The 19,475-nt window shown below is 35.1% G+C and overlaps 1 protein-coding gene across 4 annotated transcripts in view; it reads left to right on the top strand.

Moving 5' to 3' along the window:
- The window catches only part of SCLT1 (sodium channel and clathrin linker 1), a 219,202-nt gene that overhangs the window by 158,302 nt on the left and 41,425 nt on the right, over positions 1 to 19,475 (top strand). For all 4 annotated transcript variants that reach the window (XR_007457905.1, XM_049631174.1, XM_049631176.1 and 1 more), the window contains exons 17-18: positions 582 to 774; positions 7,315 to 7,511. Coding sequence is in view for 3 of the 4 variants with exons in the window: in XM_049631174.1 (XP_049487131.1) it covers positions 582 to 774; positions 7,315 to 7,511 (390 nt within the window). In the remaining variant the exon portion in view is untranslated. The remainder of the gene's footprint in view (positions 1 to 581; positions 775 to 7,314; positions 7,512 to 19,475) is intronic.

The following is a 19,475-nucleotide window of genomic DNA, read 5'->3' as shown; positions in this document are numbered from 1 at the left end:
TGGATGAATGGATAAAGAAGATGTGGTATATAAATACACACACACACACACACACACACACACACACACACACACAATGGAGTACTACTTGGCAGTCAAAAAGAATGAAATCTTGCCATTTGCAACTACGTGGGTGGAACTGGAAGGTATTATGCTAAGTGAAATTAGAGAAAGACAAAAACCATATGACTTCACTCATGTGAGGACTTTAAGCGACAAAACAGATAAACATAAGGGAAGGGAAACAAAAATAATATAAAAACAGGGGGGTTCAAAACAGAAGAGACTCATAAATACAGAGAACAGACTGAGAGTTGCTGGAGGGGTTGTGGGAGGGGGGATGGGCTGGATGGGTAAGGGGCGTTAAGGAATCTACTCCTGAAATCATTGTTGTACTATATGCTAACTAATTTGGCTGTAAATCTAAAAAAAATAAATAAATAAAAATTAAAAAAAGAAAAAAAATCCTCTGTGAAGAGAAATGAGTCAGAACAAAACAAGTCTACACTATAAAACAGAGTGCTTGACTTCTGTTACAGATCATTAAGTTTAATTATGGGTTCCTTTTGTTTTTTTATCAGTTCCTCAGAAGAGATATCACGTTGCCAAGAAATGATTCAGAAACTTCAAAACTTATTGGAGTCTGAGAGAGAAAACTGTGGATTTGTCAGTGAACAAAGGCTGAAACTTCAGCAAGAAAATGAACAGTTACAGAAAGAGACTGAGGATTTAAGAAAGATTGCTCTTGAAGCTCAAAAAAAAGCCAAATTAAAGGTATTTTCAAGTCTAGTTAGAGTTAAATGTGTACTTGTAAAAATCAAAATATAAGAGAGACCCAGTAAAACATTTTTAAGGCCTTTTTTTTTTTTTGCCTTTTCATCAGATAGCACTAAATCATAATGCAGAGCATTAACCAGTCTTTTTTGTATTGTAGAATTTGGCAAGCATACTTAAAAATGATTGCTTTCACTATCCACACACAAAAAAAAATTCTTTCCAACCATGAAATACACTGATATTCTTGCCAAAGAAATTTAAGCAGTGCTAGCAAAACTATAGATGAGATAACTTTACAGACTGTCATCCTCCCTTCTGTAATAGCCTCTTAAAAATTGAACTCTAAAACTAGCTCTATAGAGGATGCTACATCAGTATGCTCTGAGAACCTCTCATAGGTAGTCTAAAATTTCCACGCTAGGAGGAAGGCAAGGGATAAAAGTCCCTTCTAGAAAAAAAAAAATCCCCTTTATTTTCCCTCTCCTTCCCTCTTTCTTCATGGTAATGTTTAACATGCTTTGACAATAGGAACATGTTTAAGGGAGTTTCAAGAAGCACTGGTGTGACCATCAGCATGTTGCTTGCTTTACCCCATTCCATGCAACTTTTGTAAAAGGTGGCATTAACTCTTTATGGTAAAAAGCTGTATCTTCCAGTTTCATAGTAAAGATTGAGATAGCAGTATTCATGTTTAACTTTGTTTTTTGTTACTGTGTACTCATACAAAGTCACATTCCAACCTAATTCATATCAACCCATATGTATTGCCTTCTGCATGTATCAGACACTGTAGTTATTAATAAAAGCTTTAACTCTGAAAGACAGCTTTGTAGATCATACAGAGAGGTTTGTACTTTATGGTTTAGTATGTGGGAAATCTTTGAAGAACAAAAGGGAAGAATCACACCACCAGATATTGACGATATAAAGCTACAGTAACACTGTGCTATCAATAATAATCAATTTGATCAATGGAACAAAACATAGTCCAGGGACAAACCCATTTTTCATAATCACCTCATTTATAACAAAAGCACTACTGTAGTTCAACAGGGAAAGAATTATCTTTATAAAAAATGATGCTAGATCAATTGGGTCCATATTTTTAAAATAAACCTTGACCCCTATATCACACCACACATTTAAACTCATTTGAGCTGTCTTGTAGACCTAAATGCAACATATAAAACAGTGGACCTTCAAGCTTCAAATCTTCATGATCTTGGGTTAGAAAGAATTTCTTAATGAGAACACAAAATGCAATAATCATAATAAATTAATTGGATTTCATTAAATTAATATTATTGAGTCATCAAAAGACACCATTAAGTACAATGCAAGCCCTGGTTTGCCAGTCTTGCCTCTTAAAATTCACAATCCGGGGCACCTGGGTGGCTCAGTCGGTTGAGCGTCCGACTTCGGCTCAGGTCATGATCTCACAGTCTGTGGGTTCGAGCCCCGCATCAGGCTCTGTGCTGACCGCTTGCTCAGAGCCTGGAGCCTGCTTCAGATTCTGTGTGTCCTCTCTCTGCCCCTCCCCCACTCACGCTTTGTCTCACTCTGTTTCTCAAAAATAAATAAATGTAAAAAAAAATTTTTTTTTAAAAATCACAATCCAATTGTCGAAATAAAAAAAGACACCATTGGGGCATCAGGGTGGCTCAGTCAGTTGAGCGTCTGACTTTGGCTCAGGTCATGATCTCACAGTTTGTGAGTTCGAGTCCCATGTCGGGCTCTGTGTTGACAACTCAGAGCCTGGAGCCTGCTTCAGATTCTGTGTCTCCTTCTCTGTCTGCCCCTCCCCTGCTCATGCTCTGTCTCTCTCTCTCTCTCAGAAATAAACAAATATTAAAAAAAAAAAAAGATACCATTAAGAGGGTGAAAAGTAAGAAAGTATTTGGAATATGGAAAGTATATATAATGTATGTATAATATAATACACTTGTAACACAATAATATATATGTATATATAATAGAACATAATCAAAAAAAGGACTAATATCTAGAATAGAATATAAAAACTGTTACCAGTTAATGATAAAATAGTTAGCAGTTAATAAGGAAAAAACAAACACCTGTTTCCAAAAGTGGGTAAAAACCTTAAATAGGCACTTCATAAAAGAGAATTTATGAAAAAATGTTCAACTGCATTGTTAATCAGCAAAATAATGAAAATTGCAGTGAGGTACCACTGCATACCTACCAGAATGGCTAAAATAAAATTAAAAAAAACTAAGACTATCAAGTGTTGACAAAGATGTAAAGCAACTGGAACTTTCATACACTACTTTGAGAATGTAAGTTGGTACAACCAGCAGTTAGCATTATCTTTTAAAGTTGGACATACATACATACATACGATGCCAAATAATCCTGGCTACATACCCATAGATATGAGTGCTTATGTTCATGAAGACATCTGTATAAGAATATTCATAAAAGTTTTAATCATATCAAACACTGAAAATAACTCATGTTCATCCACATGAGATTACATAAATAAATGGTGGTACACTCAGATAATGAAATAGATGCACCAATAAAACAGAATGAACTATAAGTAATTATGGATGAGTCTCACAGACCTAATGTTGAACAAAGAAGCCAGACACGAAAAATCTCTAGTCTATTAATTTCATTATTTGAAAGTGAAGAATAGGCATAATTACCTATGAGGATGAGATCAGAATAGAGGTTACAACTTCAATTACAAAATGAGTAATGATTAGGACATATGAGTGAGCCTCCTGAGATATCTAAATCAGGGTGGTGACTCTGGCATGTCAGTATATGTGTAAAACTTGAGTTGGAATGTAGTTCATTGTAAGGAAAAGAAAGATAAATCTTGGCAAAGGAAAGTTTAGTAGGAGTGCAGATAAAACAAGTGCACTATGTGGTTGATGGGCACATAGGGATTCGTTGTAATATTTTTATTTTTATTTTGTGTATGCTTGAAAGTTCTCATACCAAAACATTTCCATAATAAAATAAGTCAGTGTACTTGGTGAAAAAATATTTGTACCTTGTTCGATTTTAAATTTTACATTATAAATTTCATATGGGTTTATAACTAAAAGCTATTAGTGACACTATAAAACATTAGTGGGAAATGTAGGCAGATATGTAACTGATAGATGGAAAAGAACTTTCCTAGCAAAACAAACAAAATTGGAAGATATTGCAAATGAATATATTGGTAGGTTTAGGTATATAAAGTTTTTAAATATTTAGAACCATTTTTAAATGTTTTGAAAAGAAATAACTGGGAGAAATAATTTTAGTAAATGGGACAAAAGACAAAAAACATTCATACATAAGGAGCTTTAAAAAATATAACCCAATAAAAGAACGTGTAGGAGACATGAACAGAAGTCACAGACTAAGGAAACAAAGTGCTAGTAAATAACTTTTTTAAAGTTTAAAGCCACTATTAATTAATTGCATAGTTATCAGTGAGTGAATGTGCAACTGAGAGTTTAAAATGATACACATTTAGAGGCCCCTGGGTGGCTCAGTCAGTTAAGCATTCAACTTCAACCCAGGTCAATCGACTGCGGCTTGTCAGTTCAAGCCCCACATCGGGCTCTATACTGACAGCTCAGAGCCTGGAGCCTGCTTCAGATTCTGTGTCTCCCTCTCTCTCTGCCTCTCCCTCCCTCACTTGCACTCTGTCTCTCTCAAAAAAAATAAATATTAATTTTTTTTTAAAAAATGGTACACATTTAGAGTCTAAAATTTTCTCGTAAGAAAATAAGTAAAATATTTCATAATTCAAAAAATCCATTGCAACATTATTCATAACTAGAAATGAAGGAACAATGAGATGGTACATCTATAAAATACTGTATTGAGTCATCATTAAAAATTGGTTCTAAATAATTTATAATGTTTTTTATATTGCTATGTCTAAGTTTTAAAACAATAAGAAAAAATATAAGTATATATATATTGCAATTCTGTAGTCACTACTCTAACTTCTAAAATTCATAAATAAAAAACAACAGGTAGAGTAGAGGTAGTTATCTCTGAGTTGTCAATTACAGAAACCTTATATTTGTTTTTAATTTTTTTTAATCTTCCATAACTTTACAATATGTGTATGTTTAGGGGTTTTGGTTTTTATAATGGGGGAGAGGGAAATTCATGACTTTCCCTACCTGGTGCTACATTTTATCTATCTTTAACAGTTCAGGATAGTAATTGATGTTTTGGAGAACAAAAGGATGACAGAACTATTTGTGTGAGTGGTTCTCTGCAGAGGAAGAGCACAAAGAAAAAAGGGAGACCATAAATCCTTTCTTCCTACCAATATATTGAATTTAACCATTAGTGGGACTTCTGTTATAGGAGACTCAGTTGTTTGTAGTCCATAGCTGCAGATCTGTCCAGTTTAACAGTTGGAATTTCACCAGCTAAAGGATCTGGCATGTGTTTAAAGACTACATTTTGATACCAAAAAGCCATCATTAATTTGGTCTACAGATGTGTTTTGGGAACTTTACTATGTTTCAGGTGCTGAAAATGTAATGAAGACATGCGCCCCCCCCCCAACCTTAAAACTGTCATTTTTTCATGGAGATGGGCAAACTTTAACATGTATTTACAAACTAATAAATACTCTTTAGGAAAAACATAGGGCACTGAGAGAACTTATAACAGAGGGACTTGATTTGGTTCTAGATAGAAGCAATAATTGAACTAAGTTTTAAAAATTGAATAGAAATAACTAAGACAAGCAGGAGAGGTAAGATTACTTCAGGCAAAGGGAACTACATGTGAAAATGAGCCAAGAATGAGAAGCCATTGTAACAGAAACAAAGAAAAAAAAGGGAAGAGTAGCACAACACAAGCTTGTTAGAAGTAGACAAAGACCAGGTTGTCACAAAGAACCTCAGAACAAGGCTTATCAAATTACAAATAAGCTTTCTAAGAAGAAATGGGGAGTTAACTAGGCAGGCAGACTTCTAAAACTGTATAGATGCATTTATCAGTTTTTAATATATATATGAGAGAGACAAAGACAGAAATAGACAGTTCTGCCTAACACATAAGAACCATGGCTTCTCCAGGCAAGGTTGAGATTGAGACAGAGAAGGAGTAGGAGCATATTCAAATCTAAATTTGCAGAATCCAATAAGACAGAAATTAAAATAGCAGGAATCAAGGAGCCTCAGGAGCTTGTAATATAATAGAGAATTAATAAAACTAAGGTTGTTTTCCCAGTGCCAGTATTTATAAAGTCTTAAATTTCTACTTGTGTATTATTTGAGAAACCAAATTTAAGAGTTTTAGGAAGCACGTTGCATTTAGCAGAAGTAGTGAGGATGGGTGTTTGCAGTTTACCCCAAGAACCATGGATTTTGCTGTTGTTTAGTTTTCCTTGGTATTGAGTAAAGTTGAGTCCTTTTTATTCATCCTTTTTTGATTTTGGAAAGTGGCCATATTTGATGAATTACTATAAGCTATACCAGCTGTAACGATCTTTAAAGCACATTACTTTAAAATATCATAAGATAAATATTCTTTATAATGTTTCTTTAGTATCGTAAGATAAAGATGGCCTGAGAGTACACCAAATAAATTGTTCTAGTGACTGTTTTGTCAGTTGCCTCAAGGATGGTATAGACAGTTTCATTCTAGAAGCATTCAAGAGAAGGCAATTCATTACATACACTGAATGCCTGAGAGCATTAGGGCTTAATTTTCTCCCTGAACCCCAATTAAGAATGCTTCTAAAGTATCCAAAAAGCATTTACTTATATGTTTATTCTGCATTAAGTTATTTTTACCCTAATGACATAAATTAGCTGGAAATAATGGACAATCCTTACATATGAGATTCCGAAAAATCATTATTTATAGTCTTTTTTTTTCCTGAAAAAGAAATATTTGTTTATACCATAACTGAAGTGGTAAAGAAACTCTCGTATATTACTTTCTTTACAAAACCCTTTAAAAGACAACTTGAAATTTAGTATGAGGTGAGTTGAGGAGATTCTGAGTTGAGCACATTAAGGTGCTGAGAGGATGGTGCATTTGGAGAGGTCGTGGAGGCTTTGCACACCCCCAAATCCATACCTTGCCCTATATAACTATTCCATTTGCCTGTTTCTGAGTTGTACCCTTTATAATAAATTAGTAAACTTTTTTTTAATGGTTTGAGTAAAAAGCTCTCAGTTATTTGAGAGCATGAACATTTTCCATGGATCCTGGCAGCAAAAGTGAAAGTAGATAATGAGAGCAGTTTTATATTAAATAGTATACTTTTTTCCTACCGGCATTTTAAGATGTTGAGGAAAGTGTTGCAAAAAAAATTGTCCATAATTCTGGTTTCACCAAATTTAAATTACAATACAGGATAAGTCTTCATTTGTGATGAAGGAAAATTGTAAACATATTTTTATATATCTCATCCAGACATTTCTGTGCCACAAACACCACAATGAGTTATTGCTTTTGTAAGTGTCACTGATCAATGTATCCCCTACAGTAGAAAAAAAAAAATAAAGGAAGATATGTGTTCATTTTGTTCCTTAGATCAGTACAATGGAACATGAATTTTCAATAAAGGAACATGGATTTGAAGTTCAATTAAGAGAGATGGAAGACAGTAATCGAAATTCCACTGTTGAACTGAGACATCTCTTAGTGACTCAACAGAAGGTGGCCAATAGGTGGAAAGAAGAAACAAAGAAACTTACTGAAAGTGCAGAGATTAGAATCAGTAATCTAAAGTAAGTCCACTATTAATTGTTTGATACATTTTACAGAATAAATTATTTAACCTTTAATGTCTTTGCCATCTTTTTGTAAAAATATCTTATTTTTTTATTCAGCAAATATTTATTGAACTGCTGTGAAAAATATTAAGCATTAGAAACCAAAACTCATACTACATTTTTGAAAACTTTAGTCACATTCCACAGAATATAATGATTTTTTTTGGACGTGGCAGTTTAGAATCTTAATACTCTTTGCATATAGGTATAGCATATAATATTTTGTGGTTGCAGCAGAATGTGATTGATTTGCAAAGCCTGAAATATTTGCTCTCTGGCCCTTGAAGAGAAAGTTTGCTGACCCCTGCCCGGAAAGTACTTGAGCTTTTATGCTGAATGCGATGGGATGCTATGGAAAGCTTTGAGCAAAGTAATATGATCAGGCTTAAATGTTTAACATATCAGTTTGATTGAAGTTTGAAGAACAGACTAGAGGGGCAAGGGTAGAAGGGAGAAGGTTGGCAAATACTGTAATAATTGGCATATAAAATGATTCTAACTTGGATTAGGTTTTGAAGGGTTGGAAATCATTTTAAAAAGTTTGTTTGAACCATGTTAAATATGTGCTGCCTAGAAGACATTTAAATCGAGATATTAACTAGTCAGTAGAGTCTGTAAGTCTGAAGTTCAGGGAAGAGATTGCAACAGAAGCTATAATTGTGGGACTCATTAACATATACGTGATTTTTAAAGTCATGGGATAATATTGTGTAGAAAGGAAGTCTAGGTAGAGAAATTAAGCTGTCAGAAGACTAAGTTCCAAAAGTTATATTCTGGAGAGATGAAGACTGAGACTGAAAGAGTCTGAAAGTCTGAAAGAGACTGAGAAAGAATATCCAGAGAAATAAGAATCATGACAGAATGGTTAAAAAAGAAATCTTTTTTTTTTATTAGAAGTAAAAATAATAGAAATTATTTATATACAAAATATGTTTTTTTGTTGTTGTTCTAAACGACTTAGATGTACTTACTTAAACTTTACAACAACCCTAGAACTGGATAACATTATCATTTACATTTTACTGTAGAGAAACTGAGGCTGAGGGAGGTTAAGGAACTTAGTCAAAGTCACTTAGCTAACAGAATGGCCAGTAAAGACAATATGCTCTTAACGGTTGTTTTATAAAATGCTACTGAGTGGTGAATATGGTGAGGACTGAGAATGGACCTTTTAGTTTGTTGCCGTTTGATGGTCTTTGTTAACCATGATAAGAGCAGTTTTGGTGGAATGCTGGAATAAAAATGTATTTGGAATGAATTGAAGAGACAAAGAGAATTTCTGCTTCCAGTTAATGGTGAGCTAGGCAGTTTGAACCCGCCCTAGACCACAACCAAAAAAGTTAGATGAATTGTAGAAAACATCTATCGAGAGCATTAAAGAACTAACAAAAAAAATTGTTACCAATTTGGCTTATCCTGGGAATGCAAAATTATTAAAAGCTTAGAAAATAAATAATATAATTTACTGCATTAGATTTTTTAAAAAAAGAAAAAATTATAAGGCCTTCTCAATACAGAAAAAGCATTTGATAATATTTGATATCCATTTATCATTTTTCAAAATATCTCTTAGCAAACTAGAAATAGAATTTCTTTAATTTTGTAAAGGTATCTATTCTAAAGCAAACATTTTTATTGGCAAAAAATGTTAGTAACTTTCCTTTGAAGATTGAGAAGATACAAAGAAGTTCATTATTATCACTTCTATTAATGTTTGTATCAGAAGTCCTGATTTTCAGTGCACTGTGGCAAGAAAATAAAAAGGTAAACAAACTAGAAAGGAAGGAAGAAACAGTCATTCTTTACAGATAGCATGACTGTATATGTAATAAGTCCAAAATAATTAATAGATAATACGCAAATATATAAAAATCAATTGTATTCCTACATACCTACAACAAATATTTCAAAATTAAACCTATAATAGTAAACTTAACAATGCATCAAAAAGATAAAATACCCAAGAATAAATCTAACAATGTGTAAGACTTCTACATAACTATGATATCGGGATGATTAAAGAAGGCCTAACTAGATAGAGGTTAGGCCTAACTAGATAGAGGAAGGCCTAACTAGATAGATCAGGTTAACTGATCAGAATACTCAATGTTATAAATTTGTTAACAACCCTCCCACGCCCCCCGTCATCTATAGATGCATCGTAATCCCAGTTAAAATCTTAGCACATGGAGCAGTATCCAAAATATATTAAGTGAAAAAATCAAGTATTATACAGTGTGTGTAGTATTCTACCTTTTAAGAGGGGGACGTCTCTGTGTATGTGTGTACATATATATACCAGCATGCTACGTATACACTATGTTCATACACACATGCACACATTCTCAAAAAGAGAGGTGACCAGGGGCGCCTGGGTGGCGCAGTCGGTTAAGCGTCCGACTTCAGCCAGGTCACGATCTCGCGGTCCGTGAGTTCGAGCCCCGCGTCAGGCTCTGGGCTGATGGCTCGGAGCCTGGAGCCTGTTTCCGATTCTGTGTCTCCCTCTCTCTCTGACCCTCCCCCGTTCATGCTCTGTCTCTCTCTGTCCCAAAAATAAATAAAAAACATTGAAAAAAAATTAAAAAAAAAAAAAAAAGAGAGGTGACCAAAACAGTAACTGAAATGGTTCTCTGTGAGGAAAGAGAAAGGAGCAAAGGATGAAGGCTAGACTTCTTTGAATGAAACTTGTTTTATAGATATATTGGCTTGAGTTTGAAGCTATATAAACGTTCATATAATTATTTTTTAAATTAAATCAAAAAATTTTTTTAAAAACCCAAAAATTGAAAGTAAAATTAGGGGCGCCTGGGTGGCTCAGTTGACTGAGCGTCCGACTTCAGCCTAGGTCATGATCTCACCATTCCCAAGTTCAAGCCCCACATCGGGCTCTGTGCTGATAGCTCAGAGCCTGGAGCCTGCTTCGGATTCTGTGTCTCCCTCTTTCTCTCTGCCCCTCCCCCACCCACACTCTGTCTGTCTGTCTGTCTGTCTTTCTCTCTCTCAAAAATAAATAAACTCTAAAAAAAATTTTTTTTAATTGAAAGTAAAATTAGACAAATGAGCTAATTGTGTAGGAAGTTAATGGCTTAATTACACAGATAAATTATGTCAAGTTACATTAAACACAGTAATTAGACTGTATATCCCTAGTGAGATAAATCCTAAGGATAAAAGGAAATGTAAAAAAAACCATAAACTGTGTTTAGTAGTTATATCATTAGAAATAATATCGGTATTATTATTATTCTGAAGCTTATAATTATGAGATAAAGCAATTGAGTAATTATGTAAATGTCTTTAAGAACCAAGATTTTTGTAATAGAGAAGAAACTCAAAGAGATTAAATAAAACTTACAACTCTAATTGAAATTGGGAATATAATGGGAACTCATGATGTGTTTTACTCTTAAAAACATGTGTCTCCTGGCTCTGTCCACTAAAAGGACCTGGAAGCACTGACCAGTATTCTGTCGCAATGAGGTATCCCAAAAGAAACCAGGACTCTTTAAAGAAATGATTGATCATAGATCTAGGTTAGAAAAGTAGAAGATGAGCCTAGAAAACACTTTGTTGTAGCAAAAGGTAAAGAAGGTATCAACATTACTTGGGTCATGGCAAAAGTACCCAGGAGCTAACTTAAGTAAGCACCCTCTGGCTGATGTGGGGGCAGTTTGAACATCAAAAAGAGTATCTACAATAAATTGAAACATGTCAAATATATTAAAAATCCGTGACTTCAGAATGATATTTAATAAAGAAAAAAAGGCTTTGGACACCTTTGGAAGATGCTGTGGAACCAGCACATTCTGGAAACAGATAAAGTGGAAAGTCAAACTTTTATTGTACCTTTCCTTTACTCACTATACTTCCTCAAATGCTACTTGGTTTTTCCTACTATAATAGCCTTTACTTCACTGCTTACAGAACCAGTGTAGAGATTTTGCCATTTAGTTGTTCAGTGTGTCTGTTCCAATTATGCATCCCAGAACCAGGGAAATAACCACAGAGTAGGATTGTAGACACACTAGGCCCATTGTGAGACAACTTAAGCAAAGACTTCATTGATGACCTGATCTGCATAGACCTCTCCTGGTTAGTGACCACAGTGGTATTTGGGATCTGTAGAATTTTTTCAGCAGCCTTGCTCAGTAATACTGAAAATGTCCTGGATTTCTTTTTCCCCACTGCATGGTCACCCTGCTAACTCTTCACAGGTCCCTTAGACGAAGGCCAAGAGGATGTATATATGGATGTGTAACAGACTCCTTTTAAACGTGTAGATGCATGGGAAAGGGCACCAGCTTCTCCTGTAGGTCATCTACAGCAGTAGTTGGTGATGGTGAGAGATAAATGAAAACAGGATTCTAGTTTGTCCTTATAGTTGCTTCCGTTCATATCTAGCTTTTCTTCATGACATCTAGTTTAGCTGGCCCATAGTGACTTTGGACTTAACACCAGATGCAGAAACAACTGCATTGCATTGGCTTTTCTACCAGCTCCCACAAGTGTGTCACACCTAATTCCCAAAATAAATCCCATATTCTGTATCACTCAGTGTAGCTCTGTTTTCCTGAATAAACCCTGATACATATAGGAATTGGTTTCAATTACAGAAGTAGTTCCAGAAGAATATAACCTCATGAATGGGTACTCCAACTGGATCTGGATTATCTGGAATTGATTCTCTGCTTTGATTAGATTTAAAGGCCACTGGTAAAGGGTACACTGGTAATGCATGCTATGCAATGGCAAAACAGTTACTTAAATTATCACCTATATAATCAAGTGCCTATAAAGGATAAGGTGTGTAAAGTTTTTTTGATGGAGAAAACTGACAAACCAGAGACTCAGGAAATAGTTGCAGGTTGCAGTTTGAGTCCAGAGACATTCAGGCTGGAGACCTGAAGAGCCATTGTTACCATTCAAGTCCAAAAGTGGTCTACTGCAGAATTTCCTCTTGCTTGGGGGAAGTCAGCTTTTTGTTCTATGAGGCCATCAACTAGTTGTATGGGGCCCACCCACATCATGAAAGGTATTCTGCTTTATTCCAAGTCCAGTGATTTAAATGTAAATTTTACCTAAAACACTCTCACAGACACATCCAGAATAATGCTTGATTAAACATCTGGGCACCATGGCCCAGACAAATTGACACATAAAATTAACCATCACACTCTCCATTTTACACATGAGGAAACTCTAGACTTTGAAAAATTTATACAGATCCATAATTCATTGTCTGCAATTTTAAATTTGAAAAAAAACCCCGAAAACAGACTTTTCCAAAGTTAACTGCCTACACTTTGGTGGCAAACCTGACTTGAACTGACAGGAGGCTATTTATGGTATAGGTATATATGTGTGTGCACACACATATATGCATGTGTATACAGATACACATAAACATTTATTATGCCTATTCACATGTTTTACTGAGAAATATTTATGACTACTGTAATCTCCGTCCTACTCTAAACCCTTAAAATACTGTTCTTGGCTGTGTTAGGCTTTGCTATATTATACATGTAACTTGTACACACCAGCTAATTATTCCCAGTAGGTTATTGATAGTGAATGTGTTTTATTTCAGTTTGTATTCTCTGAAGTATCAAAGTACTTTGCCAAAAGGAAGCACGTAGAATGTTGAATATAATTGTCTTGAGTCTGTCAAAATACTTTTAACACAACCCCGTCTATTGCTTTCATCTGGGCTAGAAAGATTGTTAAGGTTCTTTACAACTTGTGACTTCAGGAATAGTACTTGATTTTTTGAAAAATAATTCACCCCAGTTATATACTCATTATCAAGGAATTTTTACATGATTCCCTTGAGTTGTCCCGTTATTACGTAGGAGGCTGTGAGTTGTAAGATTATTCATTTTTTTTTTTTTTTGGTAGGATATTTTATTAGTCCAGAAAGATCAAAGAATGTCTTCAAAAATTATAGATACCTTTTGGGGAGCCTTGGTGGCTCAGTCAGTTAAGCATCTGACTCTTGATATCACTAGCCTCGGCGGGGCTCCACACTCCATGCTGACTGTGCTTGCTTGGGATTCTCTCCCTCTCTCTCTCTGCCCCTCCCCTGCTCATGTGCTCTCTCTCTCTCAAGAATAAATAAATTTTAAAAATATAGAAATTTAAAAAAGATATCTTAGACTTTAAGTTTTATAGATCTTAACTTCCATACATTTATATTTTAGCATATAGGATTAAATATATTTGACCAGTAAACACCTTAATGAATGTAACAAATGCCCACAAATTGAATTCTTACATCTAAAATCACTTTTTTTGAGAGAGAGAGGGCGCTAGTGAGCAAGTGGCAAAGAGAGGGAGAGAGAGAAGCAGGGTTCACCTGGGGCTTGTGCAGGGCTTGAGCTCACCTGATGTGGGGCTTTAGCTCGTCCAAGTAGGACTTGAACTCATGAACTGTGAGATCATGACCTGAGCCGGTCAGATACTTAACAACTGAGCCACTCAGGTGCCCCTAAAATAATTTTAAATGTTCTAACTCATGCTTTTAAAATAACCTGTAAAGTGCTGTGTGAAGGAAAATTTGTATAGTTGTTTTCAATTATAGACAAATCAATGATTCCACAGATTATTTTTCCCCCAAAACATAAATTGAGGCAGAGATCTGGCATGGGCACAAAATAGATGTGTCCCCACATGTGGTAAACACAAAAGATCAAAACAAAGTGAAGATGAAAAAGAGAGTAGACTTGAATTACCTTAGAGGAAGATAGAGAACACAGTGGTGACATTAAACCAGATGGGCTATAATCATAAAAAGAAATTGAATAAAATACTTTTTTTATAAAAATATGCAGAATAAATCTGAAAACATGAAACCTTGGTAGCTGGGATTATTTTTTTTTTCTTTGCAGCTGTCAGTTAACATTTTATTTTTTAAGTTTTTATCTTAATTCCTGTTCATTAACATACAGCATTATATATGAGTTTCTGGTGTACTGTATAGTGATTCAGCAGTTCCATACAACACCCAATGCTTATCATGACAAGTACACTCCTTAGTCCCATCACTTATTTAACCCAGCCCCCCCCCACTCCCACCCCCTTCCCCTCTAACCGTCAGTTTTCTATCTCTCTCTCTTTTTTCCCTTTGCTTATTTGTTTTGTTTCTTAAATTCCACTTGAGTGAAATTATATGGTATTTGTCTCTCTCTGACTTATTTCACTTAGCAGTATACTCTCCAGCTTCATCCATACCATTGTAAATGGAAAGATTTCATTCTTTTAATGGCTGAATAGTATTCCATTATATATGTATACCACATCTTCTTTATTCATTAGTTGATGGACTCTTGAGCTGCTTCCATATCTTGGCCACTATAAATAATGCTGCTATAAACAAAGAGGTGCATGTATCCCTTTGAATTAGTGTTTTGTATTCTTTGGGTAAGTACCCAGTAGTGCAGTTGCTGGATTGTAGGGTAGTTCTATTTTTAACTTCTTGAGGAACCTCCATACTGCTTTCCACAGTGGCTGCACCAGTTTGCATTTCCACCAGCAGTTCACAAGTGTTCTTTTTTCTCCACGTCCTTGCCAAGACTTGTTGTATCTTGTGTTGTTGAGGCTAGCCGTTCTGACAGATGTGAGGGATAGCTGTGGTTATATGATATAATCACTCAGTGCCTTTAATACATACTGATAATATTAACATGGTGATACTAGATTGGAAAGTCATCTATCTTTTGGTAACACTCTTCCTAATGAGCTTAATGAAGATAATAAAAGGCTTCTTTGACTACTCAAAATATAGTTTTCAAATATTGGAAATCACAATAGATTTTAGAAATGTTGATCTGGTGTGAGAATTGAAGGTGAGAAATACACTGCAGCAGAAAAGATCCAAAGCTTAGTAATGAATAACAATTTTGGAGAAACATATTTGCTGGAACATAAAGATATTGGTAACCAAAAATTAATAGTAAATAACATCTTTAATGATAATAGCAATGTTTATATAATGAAATACAGCTACTTTTTTTTTAATTTTTTTTTTAACGTTTTATTTATTTTTGAGACAGGGAGAGACAGAGCATGAACAGGGGAGGGTCAGAGAGAGGGAGACACAGAATCTGAAACAGGCTCCAGGCTCTGTGCTGCCAGCACAGAGCCCGACGCGGGGCTCGAACCCACGGACCGCGAGATCATGACCTGAGCCGAAGTCGGCCGCTTAACCGACTGAGCCACCCAGGCGCCCCACAGCTACTTTTTTTTAAGATGCAACAAATCTTGGCACTAAAAGATAAAATATAGATATCCAAGAAAGAAATATCACAGGGAGCTCTTCTTTAATCATGTTATGGAATTAACTGTTTCCATAGAGTTAATTTTCACTTGATCTTCTCTGTTCAAGAGTTTCATTATCCAGTTCATTGCTGAATTACTAATCTCTCCTAAAGCTTTCAGTTTGGCCCATTTGGGGTGTGGGGGAGAAGGAAAGAAACCAGGCAAAAATAAATCATAGCTTTTAAGATCGTATACATAGCTGCTACAAGAATGCTTATAGTAGCATTTTTCATAATTGTCTCCAAATGGAAATGCAAATGCCCATTAGCAGTACAATGGATAATGAACTTATTATTACTCTATAATATCCTGATATACCTAGACATCCCTCTTTCTAGCATATTCCTAAAAATGGAATCGTTGAGTCATAAGGAATGCATATTTTCAACATAGTAGAAAAGGCCTCACTGTTTCTCAGAATAATTGTAACTATTTACATTTTTGCAAGTAGCGTAAGAATTTCTGATAGTCCTCAGCTCCACTCAGTGAAGTCAGATATGTTAAATTGTGCGACTGTAATGATTATTGGTTTCTCATTATAGTTTTAACTTGCAGCTCATAATTCTATTGAAGTTGAGCATCTACGTTTATTGGCCTTGTGAACTTTTATTCTGTGAAGTGTCTCTTCAAGCCTTTTAACCATTTCTCTATTGTTTACTTTTTCTCAAATGTTGCAAATATCTTCTCCTATTCTGTGGCTTATCATTTCCTTCTTTCTATTTTTCTCTTCCCCATCTCCTGACACATTTTGATAAACAGAAATTATTAACTTTGATGGAGTCATATTTATCTCTTTGGTTTTATGATGACTGTGTGTCTTATTTTAAAAACTCCCTTTCTATCCTGACCTCTAAAGATTCTCTTTTAGCTTAACTACCAAAAGTTTTATAGTTTTACCTTCCACAGATAAGTCTTTATTCACTCTAAAATTGATTTTGTGTATAGGGTAAGATAGAAGTCCATTTTTTCCATGTGGTAGCCATTCATCCCTGTAACCTTTCATGACAAAATTGTCATTTCCTCAATATTTTGCAGTGTCCCCTTTGTCATAATTTGTGTTCATATGTGTGTGTCTGTTTCTGAGCTTTCTTATGTTTCATTTGTTTGTCTGCCAATCCTGTGTCGATACCATATTGCTGTTTATTATAGCTTTAGGGGACACTTTTGAAAAAAAATACAAAATTAGAAAAGTGACTTGATATCTGATAGAACCACTCCTCTTGTTCTATTTTTCAAAATTCTTGTCTGTTCTTGGCCATGGACATTTCCTATTCATGTTAAAATCGTGTTCTTAAATTCCATAAAGAAATGTGATGAGATTTTGATTGGGAGTACATTGAGTCTATAAGTAAATTCGGAGCAAGTTAAAATAATTTAAAGTTTTAAAGATTCCAATCTTTTGGACATGCATCTCTCCATTTGTTTACATCTTTTTTACTACCCTCAGTAAAGTGTATTAATTTCTTTGTAGAAGTCTTACACATCTTTGTTAGATTTAGTTGGTATATTTTAGTAATTGATATTTTATGATATAAATAGTATTTCCCTGATTTTCTTTTGTGATCTTTGCTTGCATACAGAAATAGAAATGCTTTTTATAACTGATTTTTTTTAACCAGGAACCTTGCTCAGTACAAAAACTGTAGATTCTTTGAGTTTTTCAACAGCTTTATTGTGGTATAATTTGCATACCATATATCTCGCTCCATTAAGCATACAATTCTGTGATTTATAGTAATTTTACAGAGTTGTGCAAGCATCACTTCAATCAGGTTTCAGCACATTTCCATCAAACCACAAAATCTCCCATGCCTATTTGCAGGCAGTACCAACTTCCTATTTCTGACAATCAATAACCTACTTGCTGTCTCCTTAGATTTGCCTGTTCTGGGCATTTCCTGTATAGGGAATCACACATCATATGTTCTTTTGCATCGCACTTCTTTCCCTTAGCATAATGTCTTTCAGATTCATCCAAATTGTATCACAGATCAGTATTGTGTTTATTTTTATCGATGAGTCAGTAGTATGGATATATACCATATTTTGTTTTATCTGCTCACCAGTTGATGGACCTTTGCATTGATTCCACTTAAACTATTGTTTAATTGTGGCAAAATATGCATATGACATTTACCATATTAACCATTTTTAAGTATACATTTCAGTGGTATTCAGTGTACTGAATGATGTATCACCACCCATCCTTCTCCAGAATTGCTTTTCATCTTGAAAATTGGAAACTCTGTACCTATTAAACTAAACTCCCCCAGTGCCCTCTTCCCCCTCCTCCAGCCACTGGCAACAACCACTCCACTTCTGTCTCTGTGACCTTGACTACCACCCTAAGTACCTCATATAGGTATCAGAGGTATCAGTCCCCCTGTGACTGGCCTATTTCACCCAACACAAAGTCCCCAAGACTCATCCATGTTGTAGGGTATGCCAGAATCTCCTTCCCTTTTAAGGCTAGCAGATAAGGAGGGACTTGCTTCTGTCATTTTACTATTTGTTTTCTATATACTTCACAGCTTTTTTGTCCTTCATTTCTTGCATTACTGTCTTTATGTTTAGCTGATTTTTTTAAATGAAACATTTAAGTTCCTTTCTCATTTCCTTTTGTGTATATTCTGTGTGTGTGTGTGTGTGTGTGTGTGTGTGTGTGTGAGAGAGAGAGAGAGAGAGAGAGAGAGAGAGAGAAAGAGAGAGAGAGAGAGAGAGAGAGAGAGAGAGAGATTACCATAGGGATTACATGTAACATCCTAAAGTTGTTGTAACACTAATTTGGGTTTATACCAGTTTAACTTCAGTAACATACAAAAACTCTGATCCTTTATAGTTCTGTCCCCACTCCTTTCAGTTGTTGATGTCACAAAATTATACCTTTATACATTATGTCCAAAAGCGTAAACAAACAATTGTTCAAAATGCATCAGGCTCCTACATTATGTAGAAAACAAGGGGCACCTGGGTGGCTTAGTAGGTTAAGTGTCTGACTTTGGCTTAGGTCATGATCTCAAGGTTTGTGGGTTCAAGCCCCACACCCAGCTCTGGGCTGACAGCTCAGAACCTCCAATGTGCTTCAGATTCTGTGTCTCCCTCTCTCTCTGTTCCTCCCCTGCACACACACACTCTCTCTCTCTCTCTCAAAAATAAATAAGCACTTAAAAAAATTTTTTAGAGAAAAATATAACTCTACTCTTTGTTTTCTACCTGATTTAAGAGTAATAGATTTTTTAAAAAGCAGTTAGTCTATGGAGTGCCTGGGTGGCTCAGTCAGTTGGCATCTGACTTCAGCTCAGGCCATGATCTTGAGACTCATGAGTTTGAACTCTGCATCAGACTCCTTGCTGCCAGCTTGGAGCCTGGAGCCTGCTTTGGATTCTGTGTCTTCCTCTCTCTGCCTTCCCCGCTTGTGCTCTGTCTCTGTCTCTCAAAAATAAACAAACATTAAAAAAAAAAAAAAAAAGGGCAGATCATCTAAAAGCCAGTATTATTGCAACTTTGGTTCATAACTGTACATTTTGTTTTCTACATAATTTAAGAAATTAATGCATATGTTGGATTTTGTTTATGTATAATTATATCCTCTCTGAATATAAC

The sequence above is a fragment of the Panthera uncia genome, chromosome B1 (genome assembly GCF_023721935.1).
Source record: "Panthera uncia isolate 11264 chromosome B1, Puncia_PCG_1.0, whole genome shotgun sequence".
Lineage (NCBI taxonomy): Eukaryota > Metazoa > Chordata > Mammalia > Carnivora > Felidae > Panthera > Panthera uncia.
This window is presented reverse-complemented; position numbering and strand designations above follow the sequence as displayed.